The sequence below is a fragment of the Schistocerca serialis genome, chromosome 4 (assembly GCF_023864345.2).
Source record: "Schistocerca serialis cubense isolate TAMUIC-IGC-003099 chromosome 4, iqSchSeri2.2, whole genome shotgun sequence".
Classification (NCBI taxonomy): Eukaryota; Metazoa; Arthropoda; class Insecta; order Orthoptera; family Acrididae; genus Schistocerca; species Schistocerca serialis.
In genome coordinates this window covers 361,758,340-361,781,719 of record NC_064641.1, presented here as the reverse complement: position 1 = coordinate 361,781,719, position 23,380 = coordinate 361,758,340, and the positions used below count along the sequence as shown (strand labels likewise).

At 42.8% G+C, this 23,380-nt stretch overlaps 1 protein-coding gene across 2 annotated transcripts in view; it reads right to left on the bottom strand.

Annotated features, from left to right (window-relative positions):
• Positions 1-2,653: 2,653 nt before the first annotated feature.
• The window catches only part of LOC126474163 (tumor protein p63-regulated gene 1-like protein), a 110,028-nt gene continuing 89,301 nt past the window's right edge, over positions 2,654-23,380 (bottom strand). For both annotated transcript variants that reach the window (XM_050101620.1, XM_050101621.1), the window contains one exon: positions 2,654-3,491. In XM_050101620.1, the coding sequence (XP_049957577.1) occupies positions 3,283-3,491 (209 nt within the window). In that variant the 3' untranslated portion in view covers positions 2,654-3,282. The remainder of the gene's footprint in view (positions 3,492-23,380) is intronic.

The window sequence follows — 23,380 nt, the reverse complement described above, 5'->3', positions numbered from 1 at the left end:
GTTTCGCTAATGAGACGATTCCTCTCTCTCTCTCTCTCTCTCTCTCTCTCTCTCTCTCTCTCTCTCTCTCTCTGTGAGCGGCAGTAGCGCGCACAAAAGCAAGCCATGCCGCGATCGGCGATAGGCTGTAAACACGCAGTATCAGAGTACGACAAACAATGCATGACACAGTACAGTAATGCATTTTCAGCGTAGAGTGACGTAAACACCTATAACAAAGAAAACTGCGCTTATCAGATCAAAGAAAAATAAGCAATCAATTCAAACCAGACGAAGCACGTGAAAAAGGAAAGGTACCCATATAAATACGGACGGAGCGCCTGGCGCATAGCAATGGCTACTTGATAAAGCTTAACTGCTAAGCTTACGACTCGAACCAAACTACTGTAGCTGTATCATCATTCATTCGACCTAAATTGTCTCATATTACAGTGGACCAACTTTGTTTCGATTTGGAGATGCGGCCTAAAACTCTTCTCTCACCTTGAATTTCGAGTTTCAAATTCCAGGCGCGGCTTAGATTCGGGAAATTTTTTTTTTTCCCTTGATTTCGAGTCTCATTTTTCAGGTGCAGCTTAGATTCGAGTGTGGCTTAGACTCGAGTAAATACGGTAGTCAACTGTATCTTTTGAATCACTTATTCTAGCCATCATTAAATCACCGATAGGTACCTCAGGGAATAACATCAAGACAAGTCAAGTTTCTCTCCCATCTAGTTAAAGCAGCTGAATCCCACAACACGAACCTGCTTTCTTCAATGTCAGACATAACCACTCTTGGGATGTGACAGTACCAAAATGACATGTTTGTGTCTAAAAACAATTAATTCAGTTTGAAACTAGTTTATGGAATTTATATCCAGAATGAGATCATTGGAAGTCAGTATCTGTGCCTTTCATCATTCTCTACACATATTATGAAATGATGCATATAAACCATGGCACCCCCTACATGCAAAAATCATTTTTTTGAGATCCATAATGGGAAGGTAAAATTTCAATCAACAATTACAGCATTACAGTTGTTTAAGAGACAGAACTGCAGACGACATAGCAGATATAATAATTCTTTTTGGTTAAGCTGTTACAATAATGAATGACCTAAATGGCCATTTTATTTCTCTTACTGACTAGGACATGACTAGGTACATGGTCAGCTTTTCTTCACTCTCCTCTACATACAATTTGCTTTATAAGTTTGTACAATATAATATATGTACATCTATTCAAAAATACAACTGAAGCTCATAGTGTATATCTTAAATTTCCTAAAACAGGAATTAAAAATGGGTAAACATTCTTACAATCTAGATGGAATTTTACAATAATAAACAACACACTCTCTCGAGAACACATAAGTAAATTAAAAGTAGAACTTTATGAGTTTCAAAATGTATGATGGTTTCACAATAGCATGGGCCATACAGAAGTACAGTTTAGCTAATAAAGAATTATTTGTGAAAACATCATTTTGATTTCTACTCCATTTTTAAAGAAAACCGTTATTCATAGGAGTTACAGGTCATGGATTTCCATATAGGAATCATGGACTATGAACACTAAAAGAATTAAACAGTGTGTAAATTAGGTCCTTATACTAGTTATGTCTCAGTAAATGATATCACTTAAGAGGACACTGTAGAGCACAAAATGTTGAGGACAAATCAACCGTCAATAACTACACTCCATGACAAAGCTAAACTGCAATTCTTCATGCAATTCATATTGTGAATAACACCTTCAAACATACTGTTTGATGCATTACAACACAGACATAATCTGTTACACAGATGACTTACTGTTTTTGTTTAGTTATTTTGGTAAGGCAACATCTCGGACAACAGCTCAGTCCAACTAATTCTGATATTCATCAACATCATCAAGAAGTGAAAAGCATTAGAAAAAAATAAGTATTCAGAGCATTACTACTGAACTACTGATGTTAATTAAATTAAACTATGTTTAGGGACACGCCAAAAACTATTTCCTATTTCAATAGTCTTCCAATGGTTTCAAGGCGTATTAATACACATGATGCACAGAAAATTCAGTATCATAAATTAAAGTCAGTGGATTTCCATAATGAACAAGGCCACTGACCTATTCCACAGTTACAGTCAGTAATTGGGTCTGGAAATCAACAATTTTTATCCCATAAACAAGATGACAGTAACACAAAATGCGTCTAACTGGTGGATTTCAACAGTTACACTAGCTTCTTCAACGTGGAAATTCATGGCTTTGGCTGAAAACAATCAGGCAGTATTTTCTTTTTCAGTTCTTTTTGAATGCATTGATAAACTGCAAATATTCAATTTTACTGTCCATTCAAACACCCAATACAATTGGGCAATTTCAATTTCATTTGTAGTATAAAGTAAGTTTAAAGCAAATTTTTTGTTAAATTCAATGTTTAAATTTTTTGTTAAATTCAAAGTTTAAATTCATAATAAAGGACAGTATAATATTTTGGGACATCATATACTGAATGATTCCGTATATGCCTGCTGGAAGATTAAGCCTGAAATGTAAAGTGTTAACTTAGTTTCAACATAAATATCACACCTCTGTATCTACTCACATGTTCAAATACAATAACAAATAAATACAAACAGTGGCACATCAAATAAATATGAAAGTAATTTTATGTGAGATTTTAAAGTTGGGTTAAAGAAAAAGTGCACTACCATTCCTGGTTGTTCAGTACATTAGTCTTCACTACCTGTCATGTTCATTTTGCTTTCACATCAATGTAGTGTCAAGGACTACTGTCTAATCTTAAGATTGATAAAACTATGATTTACAAAATATTTCTACAGTGCAGCATAAATAACTATCAATGGTAAACATAAACAAAATCTGTGCAAAAAAGAATGGCAATAACCCCACCAAATTTTACAACTTACAGAAACAGCAGATTACTGCTAGTATATAATACAGCGTAACACCATACAAATTATATTTAAATAACAGAAGCTACATTTCAAAATTCCAAAAACTTGTCATACATACAAATTTTTACCCACAACAACAGTCACACATGTCAAAACATAATCATGTAAAATTCGAAGGCAATGGAACCTAAAATAGTAGTACTTCTGCCATTATACTATTATACAGGTAGTTTCTCAAGGATTAGTAACACAAACAAATAACTTTACGCCTTACATGTCTGTTTTGAGGAATTTTGAACATAAGAACATATTTTTGTAAATTAATTACTGTAGATGACAGTTGCATTAGCCTGCCTGTCAGCCCCGGAGAAAGTTTCGTCCAGGAACAATTAAAAACTAAATTTTCCACGTACTTTAAAGAATCCTAAAGAATTTTTGTTGTGTATTACAGAACCCAGGCCAACATAATTCTGAAGCACGATAGACTTGTGTTCCACTCTGCATACTGGACCATCAGCCTCCTTCTGTATGTGTTCCACAGCATCCACAAGTTTACGTGCAAAGTCTTCAACATCATACATTTTATTGCTATCACCATCTGAAATTAAATGCAAAGAAAAAACTTATTTTAGTTTTGGTATTAATCCGCATAGTAACTGAAAGAGTTAGCTCTATTTAAATGAACATTAACAAATAAACAGTGCTCCTTAGTATGACAAGAGAGTTAGTTATACAAGTGACAGTAAATGATAAAGGAGAGGAATGGACAAAGTGAACAATGGGAAAGGATGGACCAGCAGGACTGGCAGGATAGCAGCACACAGGCTAGGTGCTGGAAAATACAGGTATGAGTGAGGCTGGGTTAGGGGACCAGAGTGGCGGCGGTGGTGAAGACCAGTGGATGGAGCTGAGAATGGGGATTACTTGTGTGAGGATGGGCATTTAGCAGGGTGGGGATTAGCGGGGCAGGGTGGGCATTTAGTGTGGTAGGAGTGGGAGATTTGCGGGTCGGATCGAGGTGGGGGATTAGTGGAGTGAGATTAGAGGATTAATGGGACACAGACAGGGACAGAGACAGGAGATTGGCAGAGTGTGTGTGTGGGGGGGATTAGTGTGGCAGTGGTTGGGGGATTAGTGGGGTGGAGCAGGTGGATTAGTGGTGGGGGACTAACAGTGTGGGGGTCAGAGATTAGTGGCACAGGGTTGGGGGGGGGGGGGAGGGGGGGCGTTGGTATGGAGAAAAGGTGAGGAAATGAAGACAAAGGGGAACAGACGAGGAGGGAGCATCAGGAGAGAAGAATATAAACAAGGTGAAAACAAGACTGAATGAGAGAGGATAACAAAGAAGGGAGAAACTAAAAAGGGAAGTGAGACGGGAGGAACAAGGAAGAGACGTGAGAAAGGGGGGCACAATGGAGGGAAGTGAGAAAGGGGGGAACAAAGAAGAGCAATGTGAAAGGTGGGGGGGGGGGGGGGGGGACACACAAAGAAGGCGAGTGAGAAAGGGGGAACATGGGAGAGCAACGAGAAAGGGGGACACAAGGAGGATGAGTGAGAATGGGGAACAAGGAAAGGGTGTGATAAAGGAGGGGACAAGGAAGAGGAGTGAGAAACAAGGGGGGGACTAAGGAGGGGAAATGAGAGGTAGGGGGAATGAGAGAGAGTGAAAAAGAAAAGAGAATAAGAGAGTGCGGGATCAAAAAGCATAATGGGAGAAGGGGGACCAAAGATGATGAGATGGGAAGGAAATGGACACAGGGGACAGGGAGAAATGGAGACAGGAGTAATGGAAGTGCAGAGATATGGATAGGGTGGGATGGATGGAGAGAGGGAGAGGGATGGAGAAAGCGATAGGGATGAAGAAAGGAGGAGGATGGAGACAGGGCAAGTAACAGTCACTAGGCAGCCAAGAGAAAGGAATATACTGTGGGGGTGAAGTGGCTTGCGTTGGGACCCATACGGTGGCTTAGGGGCTCACAAAGGGACCCATAAGGGGCCACAGGGACTCTGGACGGGACCCACATGCTGGTGCAGGGCCCTGTGAAGCGCTCTGTCTGGGGGTGTAGTGCCTCATGAAAGACCAGTGCAGGGGCAAGGTGGCCTTGTGAAGGGGTTGAATGCAGGTATGTAGGGCATCCACTCAGGAGTGAAGAGCCTTGTGAGAGGACCCATGAAGGAACATACAAGTTTGACCCATGCAGGAGCATAGGAGCTAGGGAAGGGGCTCACAAAGGGACTTGTGTCATGGCATCAATGTTAGTGAATGGACACTAGAGGCTCATGAACTGACTTGTGTGGGGATGGGGATGCGTAGGGGTACACAAAGGGACCAGTGCAGGGCCATAGGGACTCATATGGCTGCATAAGACCAAGCAACACTGCATAGGGCCATGCTAGGCTTTGTAGGCCCATGTGTGGCCAAAAAGGGCAAAGCAGGGCCACGCGAGTGTGCATCGGGTCATGTGAGTGTTTGAGGGGCCAGATGCAGGGATGTGAGGCCATGTGCGGGGGCATAGGGCCACGCCCAGGGACATAAGGCCAAAGGCAGAGGCACTGGACATGTGTAGGCACTGGACACGTGCAGGCACATAGGTAAATGTGAAGTAGGGTAGGTGACTATGAAGGGGGGTAGGCAATCATGAGAGGGCTCAGGTGATATGCTAATGTTGCCCCGTGGGGTCACAGTGTGTTTTGGGGAGGCATAAGTGAGGATGTATTTGATGGGCATAAAGGGATGCATATTTCTCGAGTAGGTGAGCGTGTTGGGTGGATGTTCTCATGTGGTAGGCATAATGTTGTTCAGTTGGCATGATGATGTTTGGAAAACATGATGGTGTTCAGAAGGCATGATCTCTTACAGGAGGCATAATCTTGTGTGAGGAAGAGTGGTTATAATCATGGCGAGTTTATGGGGTTGGTAGGGGGTATGACATCCGTAAGGTGGTATCCACATCTACATCTACATTTATACTCCGCAAGCCACCCAACGGTGTGTGGCAGAGGGCACTTTACGTGCCACTGTCATTACCTCCCTTTCCTGTTCCAGTCGTGTATGGTTCGCGGGAAGAACGACTGTCTGAAAGCCTCCGTGCGCGCTCTAATCTCTCTAATTTTACATTCGTGATCTCCTCGGGAGGTGTAAGTATGGGGAAGCAATATATTCGATACCTCATCCAGAAACGCACCCTCTCGAAACCTGGCGAGCAAGCTACACCGCGATGCAGAGCGCCTCTCTTGCAGAGTCTGCCACTTGAGTTTGTTAAACATCTCCGTAACGCTATCACGGTTACCAAATAACCCTGTGACGAAACGCACCACTCTTCTTTGGATCTTCTCTATCTCCTCCGTCAACTCTATCTGATATGGATCCCACACTGATGAGCAATACTCAAGTATAGGTCGAACGAGTGTTTTGTAAGCCACCTCCTTTGTTGATGGACTACATTTTCTAAGGACTCTCCCAATGAATCTCAACATGGTACCCACCTTACCAACAATTAATTTTATGTGATCATTCCACTTCAAATCGTTCCGCACGCATACTCCCAGATATTTTACAGAAGTAACTGCTACCAGTGTTTGTTCCGCTATCATATAATCATACAATAAAGGATCCTTCTTTCCATGTATTCACAATACATTACATTTGTCTATGTTAAGGGTCAGTTGCCACTCCCTGCACCAAGTGCCTATCCGCTGCAGATCTCCCTGCATTTCGCTACAATTTTCTAATGCTGCAACTTCTCTGTATACTACAGCATCATCCGCGAAAAGCCGCATGGAACTTCCGACACTATCTACAAGGTCATTTATATATATTGTGAAAAGCAATGGTCCCATAACACTCCCCTGTGGCACGCCAGAGGTTACTTTAACATCTGTAGAAGTCTCTCCATTGATAACATGCTGTGTTCTGTTTGCTAAAAACTCTTCAATCTAGACACACAGCTGGTCTGATATTCCGTAGGCTCTTACTTTGTTTATCAGGCGACAGTGCGGAACTGTATCGAACGCCTTCCGGAAGTCAAGAAAAATAGCATCTACCTGGGAGCCTGTACCTAATATTTTCTGGGACTCATGAACAAATAAAGCGAGTTGGGTCTCACACGATCGCTGTTTCCGGAATCCATGTTGATTCCTACATAGTAGATTCTGGGTTTCCAAAAACGACATGATACTCGAGCAAAAAATATGTTCTAAAATTCTACAACAGATCGACGTCAGAGATATAGGTCTATAGTTTTGCGCATCTGCTCGATGACCCTTCTTGAAGACTGGGACTACCTGTGCTCTTTTCCAATCATTTGGAACCTTCCGTTCCTCTAGAGACTTGCGGTACACGGCTGTTAGAAGGGGGGCAAGTTCTTTCGCGTACTCTGTGTAGAATCAAATTGGTATCCCATCAGGTCCAGTGGACTTTCCTCTGTTGAGTGATTCCAGTTGCTTTTCTATTCCTTGGACACTTATTTTGATGTCAGCCATTTTTTCGTTTGTGCGAGGATCTAGAGAAGGAACTGCAGTGCGGTCTTCCTCTGTGAAACAGCTTTGGAAAAAGGTGTTTAGTATTTCAGATTTATGCTTGTCATCCTCTGTTTCAATGCCATCATCATCCTGGAGTGTCTGGATATGCTGTTTCGAGCCACTTACTGATTTAACATAAGATCAGAACTTCCTAGGATTTTCTGTCAAGTCGGTGCATAGAATTTTACTTTCGAATTCACTGAACGCTTCACGCATAGCCTTCCTTACGCTAACTTTGACATTGTTTAGCTTCTGTTTGTCTGAGAGGATTTGGCTGCGTTTAAACTTGGAGTGAAGCTCTCTTTGCTTTCGCAGTAGTTTCCTAACTTTGTTGTTGTACCACGGTGGGTTTTTCCCGTCCCTCACAGTTATACTCGGCATGTACCTGTCTAAAATGTATTTTACGATTGCCTTGAACTTTTTCCATAAACACTCAACATTGTCAGTGTCGGAACAGAAATTTTCGTTTTGATCTGTTAGGTAGTCTGAAATCTGCCTTCTATTACTCTTGCTAAACAGATAAACCTTCCTCCCTTCTTTTATATTCCTATTAACTTTCATATTTAGGGATGCTGCAACGGCCTTATGATCACTGATTCCCTGTTCTGCACATACAGAGTCGAAAAGTTCGGGTCTGTTTGTTATCAGTAGGTCCAAGATGTTATCTCCACGAGTCGGTTCTCTAATTGCTCGAGGTAATTTTCGGATAATGTACTCAGTATAATGTCACTCGATGCTCTGTTCCTACCACTTGTCCTAAATATCTGAGTGTCCTGGTCTATATCTGGTAAATTGAAATCTCCACCTAAGACTATAACATGCTGAGAAAATGTATGTGAAATGTATTCCAAATTTTCTCTCAGTTGTTCTGCCACTAATGCTGCTGAGTCGGCAGGTCGGTAAAAGGAGCCAATTATTAACCTAGCTCGGTTGTTGAGTGTAACCTCCACCCACAATAATTCACAGGAACTATCCACTTCTACTTCACTACAGGATAAACTACTACTAACAGCGACGAACACTCCACCACCGGTTGCATGCACTCTATCCTTTCTAAACACCATCTGTACCTTTGTAAAAATTTCGGCAGAATTTATCTCTGGCTTCAGCCAGCTTTCTGTACCTATAACGATTTCAGCTTCGGTGCTTTCTATCAGCGCTTGAAGTTGCGGTACTTTACCAACGCAGCTTCGACAGTTTACAATTACAATACCGATTGCTGCTTGGGCCCCGCATGTCCTGACTTTGCCCCGCACCCGTTGAGGCTGTTGCCCTTTCTGTACTTGCCCAAGGCCATCTAACCTAAAAAACCGCCCAGCCCACGCCACACAACCCCTGCTACCAGTGTAGCCGCTTGTTGCGTGTAGTGGACTCCTGACCTATCCAGTGGAACCCGAAACCCCACCACCCAATGGCGCAAGTCGAGGAATCTGCAGCCCACACGGTCGAAGAACCGTCTCAGCCTCTGATTCAGACCCTCCACTCGGCTCTGTACCAAAGGTCCGCAGTCAGTCCTGTCGACGATGCGGCAGATGGTGAGCTCTGCTTTCATCCCGCTAGCGAGACTGGCAGTCTTCACCAAATCAGATAGCTGCCGGAAGCCAGAGAGGATTTCCTCCGATCCATAGCGACACACATCATTGGTGCCGACATGAGTGACCACCTGCAGATGGGTGCACCCTGTACCCTTCATGGCATCCGGAAGGACCCTTTCCACATCTGGAATGACTCCCTCCGGTATGCACACGGAGTGCACAATGGTTTTCTTCCCCTCTCTTGCTGCCATTTCCCTAAGGGGCCCCATTACGCGGCTGACGTTGGAGCTCCCAACTACCAGTAAGCCCACCCTCTGCGACCGCCCGGATCTTGCAGACTGAGGGGCAACCTCTGGAACAGGACAAGCAGCCATGTCAGGCCGAAGATCAGTATCAGCCTGAGACTGAGCCTGAAACTGGTTCGTCAGACAAACTGGAGAGGCCTTCCATTCAGCCCGGAATGTCTTTCGCCCCCTGTCACACCTTGAGACGACCTCCCACTCTACCACAGGTGAGGGATCAGCCTGAATGCGGGCAGTACCCCGGGCAACCACAGTCGTAGTCCGATCGGGGAATGCGTGGGACGAGCTGGCCGTACCCGACAAACCCCCATCCGGACGCCCACAGTGATGCCCATTGGCAACAGCCTCAAGCTGTGTGACCGAAGCCAACACTGCCTGAAGCTGGGAGCGAAGGGATCCAACTCAGCCTGCATCCGAACACAGCAGTTGCAGTCCCTATCCATGCTAAAAACTGTTGTGCAAAGAACATCTGAACTAATCTACAGAGAGCGCAAACAAATCGACACAAAATTTAAACTGTTGTTAAAATACAAGATTGCCTAGTAAATGCAGTAATGCTGCTACTTGCACACTGCTGACACACTGCTCGGCGGCGGAAGGAGACTACGCGATTTTACACTATTCAGGTACTAAAACACGATGCTAGAACTCTCAAATACTATAATACGCCCGAAATTTACGAATTAAACAATGCGAGTACCAAAAACACGCAAAGAAATTAAGAATTAAACTATGTAACAAATGAGCTAGGAGTATACGACTTGCTGCTGCAGCTGCTTATCCAACGGCGGCAGGGAGCACATGGTGTTAGTATGGGGTATGAGGTCAGTAGGGGGGGGGGAAAGGTTAGTATAGGGGGGCAAGAGGTCAGTATAGGGAGGGGGGCCAAGAGGTCAGTATAAGGGGGGGGGACAAGAGGTCAGTATGGGGGGGGGGGGCAAGAGGTCAGTGGGTATTTTAAGTCACTGGAGGGGAATGTGGGTTAAGTAAAGGTTTGGAGCCACTGGCCACTGAAGGGGAGTATAGGGTGTTAGGAGGGTATTAGGTTGTTGCAAGGAGTAATGGGTCATTGAGATCAAATGGTGCAGTGGCGAGTTATTGGATCCATAGGTGAGTATGAGGGTCGTAAGAGCTTTAGGGCTCACACGGGGTGTGAGTCAATAGGGAGTATTAAAAAAAATGTGTATGACACACCAGATACAATACCATACTGTTCACAATCTACACACAGAAGAAGCAATGACAGAAATAAAACAAAGGTTCATAATTGGGATTATAATTACAGATGAAAGAATAACGATGAGTAGATTCACCAATGTCATTGCTATCCTGAACAAGAATTACAGGACTTCGACTCAATAATCTAATGAGTACAGAATATGGATTGAGGGTAAACTGAAGAAAGATGAAAGTTATATGGAGTAGACTAAATGAGATTCACTACAAACTTAACATCAAATTGATGACTATGAAGTACATGACATTACTCAATTCTCCTACCGCAGAGGGGAAGGTGGCTTCGAGCAGGGGGATGGCTCAAGTGCAAGGACAGCACCAGGCTGAGTGTGCCTCAAGGCGGAGAGGTGTCGGAGAAGGCTGAGTGCCAGCAGATGAAAGGACCATGGTGTGCGTGCAGCGCAGACATGGTGGTGGTGGTGGTGGTGGTGGTGGTGGTGGTGGTGGTGGTGGTGGTAGGTGGGTGGGGGGGGGGGAGGTGAAGCACTGGTGAGATAGAAGGGGGTGGGGGGCAGTGTGGCTCCAGCGGTGGAGGCAGTGGCGCTAGAGGGAGGGGGGCACGTAGGCAAGGGGGGGGGGGAGGGGGGCACGTAGGCAAGGGGGGGGGGGGGGAGCACTGTGCTGGGGAAGGATGATGTTGTACTACGGGAAGGTGGGCTGTGGTGCCACAGAGGCATGTTGTTGTAGAAATAATACTATTAGAGAAGCAACTGAGATCAGGTTGGCACAAAATCTTATCAACCAGATCATTGGCTTCAACTTAGCAAGGCCTAGAATACTGTCATAAAATTATTGAAAGCATAGGAAAAAGTTAACATCAGGCAAGAAACAAGGAAATGAGTTCTTTACAATATTGTCACCTAGAAGAAGGTGTAATTAGATGAATGACAAACACTAACTTCACTTAACAAAGGTTTATTCAGCACTTGCACATACAAGAGTGCAGACCGAACTGCCTCTGGCCAGAAAACATACCGTGTATAAACAGTTACAGAACATTCCAGTACAATGATTCTCGACATTTGTGGATATTTCTAGAAAGTACTCAAACCGAATACAGAAATTAAAATTTTACAGTTCAGGTGAGTTTTGAACACATGAACCTCCATGCAACAGTCTAGTAGCATAACCACTACACCACGGTAACTGTACTACTCAGCTTCTTCTACGACATTGTTCCCTCCTTAAGAGAACAGTGTCTCGGCGTTATGTCCTCCTAGTCTGGGAATGAGTCATCGGTCCTGCATACTCCACCTCCCGATGACTGATGCTCGCCCTGGCAGTGATCTTCTTAGAACCTCCTTTGCCGCTACACTCTTCATCACCTTTCCGCTTGTTGCCTGTCACTGGAGCTTCAAATTTACCCCGGGTTGCAGGATCCTTATATGGCTTAATTCGAAGGACGTGGACCGTATCTCTGATCTTTCATCGTCTTGTGTTGGGGTCGAAATCTTCAACTTCATTAGTAACATGAGACAACTGTTTTACAACTTTATAAGGTCCAAAGTATTGCCTGAGGAGCTTCTCAGAGAGACCATCCTTCTGAAGAGAAGTGAAGATCCAGACGAGGTCACCAGGCTGGTAGACAACAGGGCAGTGGCTTGCGTCATACCATCGGTGATAGTTTTCTTGTGCCTGCAGCATGTGGAGTCGAGCTAACTGCTGGGATTCCTCTGCTCTGGTTAACACCTCGTCAATGTAGTCATTGTCCACATCATCAGGATGTAAAGGAAACACAGTGTCCATTGTTGTAGTCGCCTCATGCCCTTGCACCAAGAAAAATGGCGTAAATTCTGTGGTGACTTGTTTGGTGGTGTAGTAGGCAAATGTCACGAAAGGTAGCACCTCATCTCAGTTGCTCTGCTCAACATTGATGAACACTGATAGCATGTTGGCCAAGGTCTTATTAAGGCGTTCAGTAACCCCGTTAGTTTGCAGGTGGTAGGCAGTCATCATGTGATTAGTAATGTTGCACCGACGGTTTATCTCTGTCACAAGATTTGATTGAAAAACTTTCACTCGAGCCATAATTAACAACCTTGGGGAACCATGTTTTAGTATAATTTCTTCCATGATGAATTTGGCTACGTTGAATGCTTCCGCTGTTTTCGTGGCTTTTGTAATGGCAGAGCATGTCAGATAATCAGTGCAAACAATAATCCATCTACTGCCACTAGCAGATGTTGGAAATCGAATGAGGAGGTCAATCCCAACATGCTGGAAAGGCGTTTCGGCTGGTGAAATTTGTATGGGTCGGCTAGGTGGTTTCTGAGGAACTGCCTTTCTCCACTGGCACTCTCGACAGTGTGACACATAGTGACGGACACTCCTAAATAAACCTAGCCAGAAAAATCTCTTGTGGATCCTATTGTATCTTAATAAATTCTAAATGTCCGGCCTCAGGCATCTCGTGGAATTTCGGTAGAACATGTAAGTGCATGTGTTTAGAAATCACTGGTAGCCACCTCTTTCCAAATGGATCAAAGTTTTTCTTGAAAAGTAATTCATTAACAAACTTAAATTGTCCTTTCACATCCTCTGACCAATTTAAGGCTAGCATAATTTGTGGTGTCATCATTCTGCTCAGCAGAGAGAACCTGGAGTGCAGCGAGACAGTCACTATCTTCATCAAAGTCTTGATGGTCTTGTACAGGGTTTCTTGAGAAACATTCGGCATCTTGGTATTTTCTTCCACTTCTGTACACTATGGTAATGTCATACTCTTGAAGACACAGTGCCCACCCGGCGAGTCGTCCTGTTGGATCCTTAAGGCCTGTCAACCAATAAAGTGAATGATGGACTGTAACAACTATGAATGGCCTTCCATTAATATACTGTCGAAATTAGCACATGGCCCAGATCATAGCAAGACATTCTCTTTCTATAGTTGAGTAGTTTCTCTCGGCTTTTGCAAGTGACCTAGAAGTATCTGAAATTTGCACCAGAAAACCACCGATCCAATACCCACTGGCATCTGTGGGTAGCTCTGTAGGTGCTCTCTCATCATACAGACCAAGTACAGGGTCAGTCGTCAGAGCTTTTCGCAGCACATCGAAAGAATCTTGTTGAGCACCACCCCAGATAAATTTAGCATCAGCTTTTAACAATTCTTGGAGTGGCCTGGCTTTGATACAAAAGTCTTTGATAAAATGACAGTAATAAGAACATAATCCAAGGAAGCTTCTCACATCTCTAATACTTTTAGGAATAGGAAATTCCATTATAGATCTCACCTTTTCTGGGTCTGGCCAAACACCTTCATTTGACACAAGGTGTCCAAGTATTTTGATTTCTTTTGCTGGATTAAGTTTCCGTCCACCTTGTTGGAGACACTTAAGAACAGCCCTCAGTATTTTTACATGTTCATGAAATGTCTCAAAGAACTCTATAATGTCATCTAAATAACAAAGACACATTGTCCACTTCAAGTGCCTTAGAAGATTATCGATCATCTGTTCAAAAGTTTCTGGTGCATTACACAAACCAAACGACATTACCTTAAACTCATACAGGCCCTCAGGGGTGGTGAATGCAGTTTTCTCACAATCAGCCTCATCTACTTCGATTTGCCAGTATCCCAAGTACATGTCCATGGTTGAGAAAAACTTAGCTCCCTTCAGACAATCAAGCGTATCGTCAATTTGTGGAAGGGGGTAAAAGTCCTTTTTAGTTACCTTATCAAGCTTCATGTAATCAACACAAAAGCGCCAACTGCCACCCTTCTTCCTGACGAGAACCACTGATGATGACCATGGGCTCTGCGGAGGCTGACTGATGTCATTTTTCATCATTTTCTCTACCTCGCAGTGAATTATTCGACGTTCTGTTGCTGACACACAATATGCTCTGGCTTATTGGTTGATTGTCTCCAGTGCTAAACCATCGATTTGTCTAATTTGCTCTTCACCTGTGGATTGAAGCATTCAGAGAACTCTTGAAGAATGGCAAGTAGCTTCTTCTGTTGTTCCTTAGTGAGATCTGGTGATAGTCGAGCTAGAAGATCTTGTCTCGTAGTGGAAGCACCAATTTCCCCCACAGACTCAGCATGGGAGGTTTCTACAATGCTCAGCTGTTTGGCAATTAATGGCTCAGCGTTTGCTACGCACATGTGTCTTGGAAGAATCTGAGGTTCTCGGCGACAGTTAACTATCCACAATTCACCAAATCCGTTCTTAAATGAGATGGCAGAGGCTGGGATGACCAAATTATTCTCCAGTGGTATGCTTCTCTTACATTCCACTACAAGATCCATGGGTTGATACATGGCATGACACATGACAGTTACTTTTCTAGTGCTGACTGCAGGAATGATCACTTCATCCAGTACACACCGTCTCCACACACTCCGATGAGCATCTTCCTGTCCACAGTATCTCATCACGTCTAACATAATCTTCGCATGACCACAATCTATAATTGCCCGAGAAGCTACAAAAAAGTCCCATCCGAGAATGGCGTCATGACTACACTCTGCACTCTTGTAAGATGACGAATTCTAAGGGCTGTGTATGGCCACTTACACCCACACAAATGACACATCTTCCTGCAGGTTTTGCATATTTCCCATTAGCCACCTTCAGCAGAGATGTCTTGTTGTCGACAAATATGGTTTCCTGAAACTGGCGATGGTACTTCTCCGGAATGACTGAATATGATGCTCCAGAGTCCACAAGAGCTTGGGCTCGTCGGCCATCCACGAGGCTATCGACGTAGTTTCCTATCATTTTTGTAGTGATCGATGGGAGAGGATTTTTCTCTTCGGTGGCCTCACCTCCAAGGAAGGTCGCACCCTTTAGTTTTCCGGGTTGCAGTGGCTAGGTGATCGGCTGGAGCTTCTAAACAGTGATGGAGACCTTGACTGGTGTGTTGGGGAGCGTCCTCTCCAGCAGCTAGCTTGTGGTGACGGTGACCTATGTTGTCCTGCACCCACATCTTGTTGTTCATCTTCGTTGTCCCAGAGTTGGCATTGGCTAAGATTGGTCTGCTGTCTTATGGTGCAGACACTGACAATAGCACACTACATGTGATCGATGGGAGAGGATTTTTCTCTTCGGTGGCCTCACCTCCAAGGAAGGTCGCACCCTTTAGTTTTCCGGGTTGCAGTGGCTAGGTGATCGGCTGGAGCTTCTAAACAGTGATGGAGACCTTGACTGGTGTGTTGGGGAGCGTCCTCTCCAGCGGCTAGCTTGTGGTGACGGTGACCTATGTTGTCCTGCACCCACATCTTGTTGTTCATCTTCGTTGTCCCAGAGTTGGCATTGGCTAAGATTGGTCTGCTGTCTTATGGTGCAGACACTGACAATAGCACACTACATGTCCCAGTTGTCTGCAGTGGTAACATACAGGTTGGTTATCCTGGGTCCTCCAGATGTCAGTCTTCCTTGGTGCTCAAACCGTTCCTCATCCGGCATTGTAGGAACATAACTTCGCCTGGGTCTCAACTTTTTCACCGTTTGAAAGGGAAATGAAGGACGGAAGATTGATTTCAATGTCTGTCTTGATTTTTTGCTCCCCGTGCAATCCAAGTGCCTTCTGAACTCTCTCACTACCTGACGAAGAACAGTTGTGAAATCAGTTCCTTCCTCCATCACAGACATCGATACGACATTTGGAAGCTGTTAAAACTTCTTGCATGTAATTCTTTTTTGATGCATTGTCTCGATGTAGTGGCACCATTTTACGAAGTCGTCTGCCGTTGAAACCTCCTTCAGGAGTAGAGCTTGATACATGTCCTCAGCAACACCCTTTATGAGACGTGCGACCTTACCTTCCCCCTTCACTCTAGGATCCACTATTTTACACAGCCCCAAGATGTCATGAATGTAGGATGCTGTAGTTTCTCCTGAACACTGTGACCTGCACTTCAATTTATCTTCGCCTTGCACTTCTGGCATTGTGTGTCACCGAAATACTTGCGCAGTTCCGCCTGGAATACTCCCCAGCTGGTGAACTTCTACTGGTTGTTGTCATACCATTGCTTGGCAGTGCCCTCAAGTAGAAAAATATGTTAGCCAAACACACGATGTCATTCCATTTGTTAAATTTGGCTACACGCTCATATACCTTCAGCCACTTGTTTGGATCTTGGCCATTGTCACCTGAGAACCCAGAAGGATGTCTCATGTGGTGGCACACAGTTGCTGTCAACATAACATCCTCTTCTTCTTCTTCTTCTGTCTCTGATAGACTGCAATCTACTGAATATGGCTGGAACTCAGGTTTCTCACCATGTAAATGGTGGCTCTGTCATGGCCTGATGGGAGCCACTGTGTCGTCAATAATGTGCGCTATCACAAGTTCCAATACCCAGTGTCTCCACCAGAACAATGTCACATAGAAGAAGGTGTAATTAGATGAATGACAAACACTAACTTCACTTAACGAAGGTTTATTCAGCACTTCCACATACAAGAGTGTGGAGCGAACTGCCTCTGGCCAGAACACATATGGTACATATATACAGTTACGGAACATTCCAGTACAATGATTCTTGACATTTGTGGATACTTCTAGAATGTCTCGAACCGAATGTAGAAATTAAAATTTTACAGTTCAGGTGAGTTTTGAACTCATGACCCTCCATGCACCAGTCTAGTCTGTGCTACTCAGCTTCTTCTGTGACAATATATCTAATTACTACACACTGCCTACAGGACTGGACAATGAACAAAATGCCTTTAACCATTCAGGGGCACCTGGGTAAAAATGGCACACTTAATGCCAACTGCAGAACTATAGAAAAGCAAAAGAGGGGATAATTTAAATAAGTCAATGGAAATCCCTGATGTGTAGAATATATTAGAGAGTATACGATATGCTGACCTGTTACATTCTTATACTACTGTACAAGAGAAACCAGTACTAGTATAACCAAATGCAAACTGACTGTGCTGGTTAAGCATGAGATTATATAGGGTAATTTCTGTCTGAGATTATTAACTTGTGCAGTATATGATTCCTGACATTCTCATAGCACTGCATTCCATGTTCCACTGACTGCTGCCTGAATTCTTAATTCCTCAAACAACAGGTGCGGCTTTTTAAAGGTTTTTATTTTATTCTATGACCAGTTTCATGTAGCTACATTGGGTAGCATATGATACACACTGCCACTATAACAGCATAACTAAAACTGACTGCTCCTCATCCAAAGGGTGTGTACCCGGAACCAGGGTGCACTATCTCTTGCAGCACCACACCAAGTTTTGGCTATCGCCATGTGATCTGTCACCTGAAGCAATAAAAGGACTGACTCTGCTTGGATCTGACTTGATTGTAGGCTGGTTCATCTACTAATATTTCACATTTGCTGTATGTTTATAAAGTAACTTATTCTTTTTTTGCGATTTCTAATACTAATTTTCCGTCCTTACCATTTACCTGTCTTGTTATCAATGAAGCTTGTTTGTTTTCAGGACTTGTTCATGGCTATTCCTTGGTTTACTATTTTCTGTAACTCATATTGATCAATAATCACTATCAAAATGGTAGTTCAGTGACTAACAAGATGTGTATTATATACACTTGACAAAACATGAACGTTTCTGTTATTCTTAAGTTCTTAAAACAGTGGGAACTCAGGTGCCAAAGACTGTTTCCACACCCATCGCATGTGAACCTTTCAAAGAGCAAAGAAAGAGTGAGATTTGAACAGATTTTCAGAGTGTTCTGCGTGATTGACTAGAATTTAGGATCTTTTATCCTGTATGGACAAAACAGAAAAACTTCAGCTATTTAAAAATAAACTTTGCTCCATTAAATAGTTTGGTCTCACTGTTTTTTGGTGACACTTACCTGCATCACTAACATTGCCATAGGAAATGCCACATACTTTATGTCTTGTCACACATTAAAACTAGAAGAGCCACAGCAAAATAAGTCAGTGCCACAACACCACAATCTCCAATTACACAGGCAAACATCAAGAGATCAAGAAACAGTTCAGTAATAGCAGTGGTGCAATCTTCATCATAGCAATACACACATTAAAGGCTATCAAATTCATACAATATTTTGCACCTGCTTTCATCACCTATTTTGGTGTACCTGGATGACTAGGTTTAACCAGGAAACTCTCACCTCATGAAAATTCTCTATTATACTGTGCATAGTTGACCACTCAAATCAAATTCACACAAGTGTATCAGAATACCTTCTAAATATATATGATTCAGTTACTCGAGTTTTCCACCATTATTGCCAACACATTATCAGCCTGATACAATAATCAAGCAAATCCAGACATGCAATTTACTACCGAAGCTATTCATAAGCAAATAAATCATCGAATCACATCCGTTTGCAAATGAAACCACTACAGAATATATACTAATTTCTGGTGACTTTTATGGCATCACAATTAAAGAAGCTGTTGACACAGAATCCAACACAAACTGCTTGAAGCACTGGACAAAGGTCTCGAATGAATCTGCAAGTAAATCCTTCCAGGATTAGATTGTGTTTCAGATTATCCATTCCCTCATTCATTCATTCTTTCTTTCACTCACCAATAAAGTGATGAAGAACCTTCATGAATGTAATACGAGCCAACAAGTAACAAGCAATCACAAAAATTTAATTTGCACACTGTAGTGCAAATAAACAATCACCATACTGGTTAAAGATATTTGTGTTTATGCCAGCTTAACTCAACCATGTAAATGAAAGAAAGTTGCTACTATAGGAAAAAGTCTGCTGCTTTTTCATAATATTAAATAACAGCTATGTATTTGCTTTCATAGTTTAATATTAACTTGATTAGAGTGGTAGTTTTCAGAGAAAACAATTACCTATATCTGTAAATACAGAGTTTGGTTTACAGTTCACTATTACCTGTCATGCAGTTTTAGACTGAATGCCACTACCTGCCAGGAATATTAAATTCTTGAATCCAGATAATAATATATAGAAGGTGTTGCTAATGAGATGTTTTTTAATTTACTTTTGAGTGTTTTTAATTTTCTTTTGAATGGATAAAAATTCACAATGCCATGCTAAATGGGAGCTGGTTGAACACTTTTGCATTAGAGTACATAACTCCTCTCCCAAATCTAGACCAAAACGACAAAATGTACAAGAAAATAATTTGTGTCTCATTCTATAATTGTGTAGCTGAAAGTGATTTTTATCAACAACAATAAAAATCATTAAGGAATAAATCTATTGGGAGAATAGCGTGAGAATTCTAAGATGTTTAATAATGCTTCACTTCCAACTACATCAAGTGGTATAAAATCCACAAGATTTGGCCAAATACCCCTCGGCTAATGCCGACTGGTGACTGTCTTCAGTTGCTGCTCCTGTCCTTATACAACCGCATTGCCATCTGTGACATCACTGATGCTCGTCCCAGTGCCATATAGGGTAAGGTTTGTGTTGTGTGTCCACCACGTCTTCTTCTTCAACCTTCTGATGGCAAGCTCCAGGCCACCAACTATACTGATAGTGTTGCCACAAATTTTTAACTCTGTCACTTCTTTTATGATACTATCCCAGAAACCATCAGTCCGTGTAATAGCATATGTCTTGTCAAATGCGTTATGATGTCTGTTTTCTAGAACTTACTCTGCTACTGCTGATTTGTCACAGTTCTGTGCAGTAGTATGCAGTCTATATAACACAGAAGTGTCCACACCCACAAGGTATTTTATATACTCGTACCATTCTGAGGCTTACACTGTCTTTCACAAGCCTCATGAAATTTTGCTGAAGTCCTGAAGACCGAATCAATTTTATGTTTCTTTAGGAGCCAGCTCATCTTTCCTGTTACTATGCCACAGAAGGTAAAAATGTAAGCTCCTTCAAGTCCTCCTCAGGGTCCTTCAGCTTGTGTGTTTTCAGAAAGGTGGCTTGTCGAATCCAATGGTTGTTGTAGCCATTATCCACGAGTACTTTCTGTAAGTGGCTCAATTCCTTTGACAGGTTTTTTAGCGTCTGAGACGATTTTGCTCGATATACCAAGGTCCTCAGAACAGACGTTTCTGTGACTGAAGGTGATAGCTGTTAGCATGCATATTTTCGTCTGTGTGGGTGGATTTCTGGTAAACACTGTGGATGAGACACCTATTTGTTTTATGGCAGAGAAGGATGTCAAGGAATGGCATGGCACCATCTCTCTCTACATCCATCATAAACCTGATGTTGTCATGGATATTGCAGATGTGGTCCAAGAACTCTCCCAGCTTTTCATGTCCATTAGACCAGACAACAAATGTGTTATCAACATAATGATAAAAGCTACTAGGCGTTGCAAGAGCCTTGTCCAGAGCCATGTGCTCAGTGTACTTCATAAATGGGTTGGCTATAACTGAAGCTAATGGGCTCCCCATTGCGAATCTGTATGTGGTTAAAATATTCTTCATCACATAAAATATAGGATCCCATCAGAGTGTACTTAAATAAATGGACAACAGTGTCATCAAATAACTGGAGGAGCAGATCTACAGCATCTTCGATGGGAGTGTGTGTTAATGACACAACGTCAAAGCTGACTATAATATTTCCTACTCCAAGATTTGCAAGCACTTAATTCAACTGATGAAGTCAGATGTATTCTTGATGTGGTGCACGTAGTGATCTATGGGTGGAGTAAGGAGGCTGTATAAATGTTTTGCGAGTCTGTAAGTCAGTGATTCAACAGTGCTCACAATGGGACATAGAAGTGTGTTGCTCTTGAAAACTTTTGGAAGGCCATGCAATGTAACTGGTGGAGGTTCCCAAGGAAGGAGATTTTTAATGAAATTCTTTTTCAGTGAAGGCCTCTTGGGAAGCTCTGACATCTTCCTTATTATTCTGTATGTTTGGCCCCTCGATAATTTTGGACATGCCTCCTCCTCCTCCAGCATCAAACGAATCTTCACGTTATAGTCGGTTCATTCCCTAATGATGGCTGCATCGCCCTTGTCAGCTGGCAGGACTATGGGGAGAGGATCACTGCAGAGTTTGTTAAGACCATTATGTCCAGCTCTTGCCATGTTCGAGGATGGAAGCTTAGCTGTGGAAAGAATGTGGCTCGTTTCTCAATGAATTTATTCCGCAGTTTCACTGTGCACCTTGTGAACTGTTGGTTCCATACCACTTATTATCGTCAGCAAAAGTGATACTCCATGGTGATGTTGCAAAATGAAGTTCTTTCTTAAGAGTCAACAGGCCACCCACATCAAGCTTCTTGTAGTCATGTTGATAATGGTGCATTCTGTTGTTTTCCATAATGCTCCATGCTATTGGTATCAAACTGGGCTGAATTTCCCTTTCTGCCTATACATGAAATTTTTTGTGCTACTGTGGTTGTATCAATCCATACCCAATTCAAAGCTGAGAATGACTCGGCCAGCCACCGGTGGACGGCCATTACCTCGTGGCCATTTGTGTCCAACTGCTTCCTGGTGTGAACTACCCTCTCTGACAGCAGGTTGAATCTGGCATGATAAAGTAGTCTCTCGGCTGCAGCAGTGTGATATGGTGACTCATGAAGGCAAAACATGGAACTGTCTTCTCTTCACGGCAGCATAGTAGGAAGGTTAGAGAGATCAATGAATTAGCCTTCTTTAACCTGCAGCTTACCAAGGTGATGCTGCATCACGTTTCCTCTCCGTACAGGTAGGTAATATACAAATGCATAGATTCACTGTGAAATGTACAGATAAAATTCTCTTGAGCTTCCAGCTGGTTTAAAATTCACAAACCTTGGGCCAAATACTCATCAGCCATTGTCAAGTGGTGACTATCTTTTGATTGCTGCTACCATCCTTATATAGCTGTGCTGCCTTCTGTGACACCACTGGTTCTCGTCCAGTGCCATATAAGGCATGGCTACAAGAACCACCAGATTTCGCAAGCCATCTTTCTGAAAACACCTGAGCAGAAGGACCCCAACGAGGATGCACGAAGCTAGTATTGTTGCCATTCTGTGACTCACTAACAAGAAAGAACTGCCGGCTCCTAAAGGAGCATAAAATCAATTCAGTATTCAGGGCTTCAGCAGAAATATGAGAACTCATGAGGCCTCTGAAAGATGATGTAGGTGTCAGAATGCTAGGAGTATATAAAATACTGTGTGGGTGTGGATAATTTTATGTTGGGCTGACTGTGTATACTACTGAACAGCAATGTGCAGAACACAAGAGTGACTTTTGCCTTTGATGCCCTGAGAAATCAGCAGCAGCGGAGCCTGCTCTAGAAAATGGATATTGTACTGCATTCAGCAGACATCTGTTATTACACAGACTAATAGTTTCTGAGATAGTATCATAAAAGAAGTGACTGAGATAAAAATTTGTGACAACACCCTCAATAAAGATGGTGGCTTGCAGGTAAGTGTGGCTTGGGACCTAGCCATTAGAATGTTGAAGTGGGTGCGGTGGGCATGCAATACAAACTTTACCTTATATGATACTGGAATGAGGAACAGTGATGTCACAGAAGGTGGTGTGACTATGTAAGTATGGTAGCAGCAACCAAAAGACAGTCACCACCTGATAAAGGCTGAGGAGTATTTAGCTGAAAGCTCAAGGATTTTAAACTTGTGATGCAGCTGATTCATGGATTTTAAACCCTTGATGCGGCTGAAAGGTCAAGAGAGTTTTATCAGTACATATCACCATGAAACAATGCATTCATATATTCTTAATGCTTGTTTCTTTTGAAAAAAAAAAAAAAACACACACACACTTTGTTTGCTTTGTCCTGTAAGACAATTCAATTAGTAACAAAGTGCACCTTGGCTTTAGGTCAACACCATTATATGTGTTGATGGCGACAGACCTAGAGTCATTCATAGAAAGTCTACAGTAAATAGTGCGTAAATACTCAGATCTTGCAATACTAACTGGAGGTGACTTTAGCCTACTGAGTACAGACTGGAACATCTATGGATTCATTGCAGGGTTACAGTC